General features: G+C 43.9%; 1 protein-coding gene across 1 annotated transcript in view; it reads right to left on the bottom strand.

Annotated features, from left to right (window-relative positions):
* Nucleotides 1–3,134: 3,134 nt before the first annotated feature.
* Nucleotides 3,135–7,046, bottom strand: part of LOC146857283 (uromodulin-like) — a 237,967-nt gene continuing 234,055 nt past the window's right edge. The window contains exon 11 of the mRNA XM_085647788.1: nt 3,135–6,634. Coding sequence (XP_085503914.1) covers nt 6,570–6,634 — 65 coding nt within the window. The 3' untranslated portion in view covers nt 3,135–6,569. The remainder of the gene's footprint in view (nt 6,635–7,046) is intronic.

The raw sequence follows: 7,046 nt of genomic DNA, 5'->3' as shown, positions 1-7,046 counted from the left end.
AGTTTCCGTGCCAACTTCCTTATAGATTCCATTACAGGAGAGCGAACCCTTGTGTCCTGTGGGCCTAGCTGGGGCTTCTATTCGTCAGTATGTTTGCATATGACAAAATATACATATCAAGGTATGGAGAGGAAGCTGTCATTATAAGTGTCCCTGTACATGGAACTACGCTTATAATTATAAAAAGAAACATAAATAAAGGGCTTTGTATACTTAGCCACAAAATACATGTGTTCATCAGACCATGTAAATATTTCTGCGTCTACGAGCAAATGAGAGTATATACTGAAGGGTGTATGCCTGGCAGTAAAGACTTTACAACGTTTCATATGAATAAATGTTATGTGTGCATGCATATCAGTACATACTTGGATGTGTAGGTCTCAATGCATGTATATGTTAATTTCAGTTATTTACTTAAAAAAAATAACAAAAAATGTAAATAAAAAAAGGGAAAAAAAAGATACAAAATGTAATTCCGTTCAACCTTCATCCCATCCCTGACTACAATGAAGTCCCAAATATCCTCTTCAAGCTTCAAGCTTCCTGCTTCTTTTTATGCAATTCGCAGTCACAAATGTCCACTACTCCCAATAACAATTCACAGCTTTCCGGCTCTAATCCACTTTTATTTTTCTATTATTGTATCACTACTCCAATTGTGATGAAACGCATGAGAGCTCGTGAGCGCAAACGTATCACAACTAATCGACAAGGAATAAAAGTAAGCACATATTACTAATCTACTAACTATTTAACTGTAATTTATGGCTCCGGAGTAGCGTGTTACTCGACCCAAATAGCTTCAATGCCTCGTCAGGGGTGGTAAAACTATAGAAATACAATGTACATTTATAATGATAGAAACTTCTCTGTCTTCCATTGCCGGCTACAACCATCTTTGTGTATGGTTATTTCTCCTTTGGATATCGGCTTAACCTTTGTCTATTGCGATTGCGCGTATAATTACCAATATTACCATATTAGTCCACAGGAACCACTGTTTCTGTTTATAAACTATATACACTGGTTCCAAGTGAGTAGGGTTTCCCTTGTCTCCTTTTCTCGACCACCATCTTTAAAGCCAGCTGTGCCATCCACAAAGTTATCACGACTTACACCCCCTCCGAACCTGGATGGCAAACTCACTATATCAAGAGACTCTCAGCACAGACTCAGTCACTCCATCAGACCAGAGACAAATAAATGCAGAATGCAAACAACAAGGCAACTGACCTTCTCCTCTGTATCCATCAGGACTGTCCCACACTAGCTCCACTTTAGTGAAGAACTAAAGATGCACCCCTTTAAAGAACACTGCCTATTGCGATTGTGCGTATAGGCATCCCTATGCAGTAAAAAGGAACCAACAACAGTCACATGTTGACTGTATCTATGCCTTTGACCATATACAGCACTGCACTGCCCTTCAGCTATTTTTGTGCTGTGGAAATCCTACATCCGTACATACATACATACATTCTTCACCAATTCCTCAAGAAATGCGGCTTCTATTGCTATGAAGGCGGATTGAAGTCAGGGGAGAGGAGATTACTAAAAGAGAGGCTGCAAATAGGTAATTGCAGAGCAACACGGCAGGAGATGTACTAGATGTATACTTTTTTAGTGTAATACACCTGACATAAAGCTGGTGAATGCTCTATACGTGGGCATTATGGATCATCTTCATGGAATGTTGTGGGTTTGCCAGTGCATAATTGTTCTCAATGTACCAGTGTCTCAGTCTCTGGAGAAGCCCTCTAACTAATTCTTAATGGAGTGACAGTCACCGGGCAATTGGATGGGCGGAGGTGGAATTTAGGTCAGAGGACTTTCTCCTATCATCCCTTATACTTCCACCCAGGAAAGGAACCATAGCACATGCCTGCTTTCACTTTGTATTTTAGGTATTGAATGCACCTAGTGGACACTTTGAGGGTCCAAATGCAAGTTTCTGTTTTTCTTTGAACTCCATGGCACAGACTTAGAGTACAGGCTTTTTCTGTTAATTTGTTGTGTATGGTTTGGTCTGATCCACGGTTTGTCTCGGAGGCATCGGATCAAATTATGTTACTTGAACATACACACCTGCTTAATATTAGTATTTCTGTGGTGAACGTTTAATCTGAATCCTTCATGCGGCTCCTGCCTTGCGGAGCTCCTTGATAATCTTGCGGCTTTCCACCGCCTTCAATATTGATTTTTTTGGCTTTATGATTCCTGGTCCACTTGGTCCCCGTGCTCCAGTAGCTCCAGTTGCTGCTCACCACCTGATCCTGCTCCTCAGGATCCTCCTCAGGATCCATGCCACTTGCTGTCCGCCGCCGCTACAGAGAAGAAGCCAGCCGGAACCAGCTGTTCAATTTCCTGCTTCCTCTGCACACTCGGCACCACCTAGCTACCACTGAACAGAGCGGACGGCAGCGGAGGGCAGCGGTATTGGCGGGATCAAGAACTGGATCGGGAGAGGGTTCCGCGTTTCTGCGGTGATGCCGGCGGGATTAGCGGAGGTGCCATGGCTCAAGAGCGGTGATGCGGTGATGCCGGTGGGCTTAGCAGAGGTGCCGTGGCTCAACAGCGGGATCGGGAGAAGGTTCCGCAGCTCTACGGCTCTGCGGTGATGCCGTGGTTCGGTGAGCAATTCAGCGTCTTCCCCGCTTCCAGTTTTCCTGCTCGCTCGCTCTGCAATCGACTGGTCAGTCTGCCTGGTCGCTTGTTACTTGAACATGATTTAAATTAGTTATGTGTGCTAATCCTATGTGTTTGATTGTAGGCATTTTGTAAACTAATCTATCACTTATACATGCAATTGCCTGCAACACTTCGCTTTACTAATGGCCAATTAACTGAGTCAACTGTTTTAATTAAAGAAAGGGGTCAATGTGGGCAAATTTTCTTGAGTGTCTCTGCTTTACATACCTTATGTAAATATGTTCATTAAATGTTGGGGTGTTTAATAGAGGGTTCGGGTTCATGGCATCAATCACCAGCTGTAGTTTAATAATTCCTTTCACATATAAGGAAAATATGATGGTAGGAAAAGCCTGCTGAGCATGTTCATTCTACCTGTCTTCTGACACTTCTTGACGCAAGGATGGTCAAATATCACACAACATTGCAACGGCAGCACTTGCTGATAATGAAAATATATTTAATACATTTATTAAATGATTACATACATAGGAACTTCAGAGACAGAATCCCCCACATGTATCATTTATCCCCATCACCAAAGACACAAAGCGGCCCGGTGAGTCACTAATACCAAGGGGTACACAATGTAGATTAAGGCAGAACCTGGAACATAAAACAGTGTATCCCAATGAATTAAGATCTGTTCATTAATAGACTGGTTAAGAGTACACCAAAGCACAACATCACGGCTCAGAAAACGCGTGGGAGGAAACAGACATGGCTGAACAAAAAGTAGGGTCGTAGGCGGCACTGCAGAAAGATGCAGAGTGTGAGCAGCAGGGAAAGAACAGCAAAACAAGATGGGAAGAAACTGAAGGGCATAAGGAGAAGCAGGTCCAAGGGAAAAAATCTGTGGGGAGAAGCAGCCCTGCGGCCATCCAGAGAATCTGCTGGCAGGGAACGAGTTGAAAAGGGATAGCCAGGGTGAAAGAACATAAGCATTCATAAAGGGCGCAAGCAGTGAGAGAGCAGCAAGGAGGGGAAGACCGTTGAGATGAGCTGCGAGACTGAAAGTAGAGAAACCACTGAATAGGGAGAGATGTTGCGAAGGTAAAGAGAGAGAAAAGGAGCTGGACAGATTGGAAATATGCTAGAGGTCTTCGGAGGGCATAAAGAGAGGTGCACGCTTCCTAAGGATATGCAGGCAGATGGAAATCCTGTGCAGGGCAAGCTAAGGAAGATGGGTATATGGGAAATCCATTAAAACAGAAGCAGAAAACAAGGTGCATTTGTGAGGCATGGGCAGGGATATGGGGAAGCTTGCATACATTTAGCTAAAGTGTGGAGAAAGGCATTGCGGGGGCACAGCAGGATAGAGCTGAAGGGGCATAAATGGTAGAGGGAAGGCAAAGAAGCAGCTTCAGGGGAAAACATGAGGGTGATAGGTCACCCTACCTAAAGTAACCTGAAGACAGAGAGAAGCAGTGCTGGAAGAGAAGCAGGATTGGGCAGGCCTGGGCAGAAGCAACTGAATGGGAACATAAGCTGAAAGGAGAGAGGGGAGACCACGGTGAATGGGACAAGGAGAGCAGCAGCTGATTCTAAGAGAATGAGCATGAAGCACATGGAAAGGAGCACAAGTGAAAAGAGAAGTAGGGGGTCAAGTTGATTGCAATGACTTGTGAAAAGCCAAAGAGGAGCACTGGGGAGAATCAGCTTAAGGGAGGCAGAAGAGGCTGTGAGTGTAGGAAGAAGCAGCTGAACAAGGAGCATCAAGTGTTGGCAATCAAAGTGAAAATAAGCTTAAATGGACAAGAGATATCGCTGAGGAAAGAGGGAAAAGTAAAGGCGGTTAGTAAAAAAGGGATTAAAGGAAGATAGAGCAGTGGGTGAGCATGGATGGAAGCCACAGGAGATTGGAGTGGAGGGTGACCATGGAGACCCAACGCAAAGGAATAATGGAGGTTTGCGGGGCAAGGGAACAAGCTGAAATTCTGAAAAACATGTGAACATGGGCGAGCACACCTACAAGGAGAGTGGCAGTGATCACGAGTAGATACAGTTGAAGACAGCAGGATTGGTGGCCTGCGCTGAGTGGAAAAATAATGAGGGAGAACATGTCAGAAAGGAGTTAGGGTAGGGGCAGAAATGACAAACTGTAGAGCAACTGTATGGGAAGCATGGAGAAATGCAAGGAAGGGTTTATAATCAGGTGGACAGTGTGTGCTGTGACTACAAATGCCCCAAAATTATTTTTTAAACTGTCACAGGTTAAATAGTGAAAATATGATGACAATTGTGGAGTGCATGGGGCGATTCTATTCCTGGATAATCAGTGGGGGTGTCACGAGATGTAACATAGGATTAAGAATCCCCATTGTCATGGGGAGGAGCAACAAAGTGGGGCAGTGGGGCATGCAGGACCCAGCAAATGGTGGAGCAGTACTACAGGCATGTGGAAAAGCATCAATGAGTGGGAAACCAGTTAGACTCTGGTGAAGAGCATCAATGGCTGGGAATTGGTTGAGGTGTGGTGAGAAGCAGCAGTGGATGGAGAAGCAGTGTAGAAATCTAAAAGCAGGATTAGAGGGGGAATGATTCAGTTGAGGGTGAAGCAGTAAGTAATGAGGTAGTATATTGAGGAGAAGCCTCAACAGCAGGGTCAGGGAGAGCACGGGTGAAAGAACAAAGCTACCATCCAGGTCACACAGACTGGTCCAATGTAAAGAGGGCTGTGCAACACTGGGGATTATACTCATATCTAAGTGTTTGAAGTGAAACAAAAGTAATGGTGTTGCACAGGAAACAAACTGCAGTGACAATAGGAGCTACATAGAAACACAAATAGGTATTCAAGACAATGAGAGAGCGACAGAAAATGTTGGAGGAAGGAGTGTAGGGAGAGTGAGGAGTGAGAAACTTTGTAGGGAATTAGAAGGCAGTAGCAGTGGAAGGGAGTGGGGTGAGACAAAGCAAGGACAAGGGCAAAGTGGTAGGAAGGAAAAGAGGTGCAAGAGAATCAAAGAGATGTATGTGAAAGATTGTGAAGGAGAAGAAACTGTAATGAGGGGGAGATATATACTTTGATGCGCTGGGAGAGAAATGTCAAAATCTTGTGGAAAAAAAGGTATAGTATGATGAAGAAAGAGCAGACATATTTCACAGATCAGGCTCTTTTGAACACAATACCCCAGGTGTACCAAACAGCTGCATATCTTAAGTGAACACCAGAGTGAAGATTTTGCGCTGCCTCGAATAATATTGCATATGTTCCATTGCATTGACTCATGCAGTGCCCATTTTGTCATGGAAACATAGCACAATATCATATTGGTACCTGCAATGTGTGTCATTGCCAACAGTTGTCTTCATAACCACCTGACTTCACCATTCGGGAAAATTGTGCAATGGGCAGGTGCTCTTTCATCTGACTGCTAAGGCACTCATTGACTCCAGGATGCAGTTTCAGACTCCAATCCCAACAGACATTGAGTTATATTTACTGCTCCAGTGATGACTGCAGAGAGATGACAATCACCCCATCCCTAAATCTAGTTCAATATTCATCTCACTTAATTGTTTTGCTTTTCCTTTATTCACAGACGGGTGTAGACTATCTTCATACAGCTTGCTCAATGATTATGTGGTCGGTTCTCAACTCCCTCCATTTACAGGTGAGTATAAATTTTCTTCCAGTCTGCCTTGTGCAAGTAAGATGCAGCTCAGATCAATGATGATAGAGAAGACAGTATCTAGTATTAAACCTAACCTTATCCTAAACCATATAGAAAATAAATACAATTATATCAGATTCCTGTACACATCATCACAGGCAGAATACAAACATTTGAATAGATCTCGGAAAATGTGTACATTGTTAATTGTGGATGTTCTCTAGTGGGTCTATATCCAGCCTTGGGTGTGGTCGGTGTTTCTCAAATCATCTTTAAACTGAGTAGTGCCAGCAGAGAGCTCCCCAGCACAGCCCAGAGGGAGATATCTGGAAGCAAATGAGGAAAAAAAGACAATGCTTGAGTGATGACTCAAATCATGAGAAAGTAAAAACATCTCAGAAATATATCGCCCACATGTCCCCATCATCCTCTTTGACATTTTTGAGCCACAATCTTTTGTCCACTTCACTTCAGGAGGATTTGTCATTTTATTTGAACCAGGCCTAACTTCCTTCTGAGGGGAGTCTGCGGAAGCAGAGTAGTTGATGAAACCACTAATCTTTATCCAGGTATCCCCAATGACAATCCATGATTTGAATAAAGCAGCCACGCTTCGGCTCTCTTTCCTGTAGAACGTGCTTGTCCTCTGAACCCAGGATCATTGGATCAGTGATCCTGGATGTCATTGGCAGCCTGACTCTACTCTCCTGTCTCCTGCCTTCCCTTCATGCTGACCAG

This window comes from Triturus cristatus, chromosome 3_2, assembly GCF_964204655.1.
Source record: "Triturus cristatus chromosome 3_2, aTriCri1.1, whole genome shotgun sequence".
Taxonomy (NCBI): Eukaryota; Metazoa; Chordata; class Amphibia; order Caudata; family Salamandridae; genus Triturus; species Triturus cristatus.
This window is presented reverse-complemented; position numbering and strand designations above follow the sequence as displayed.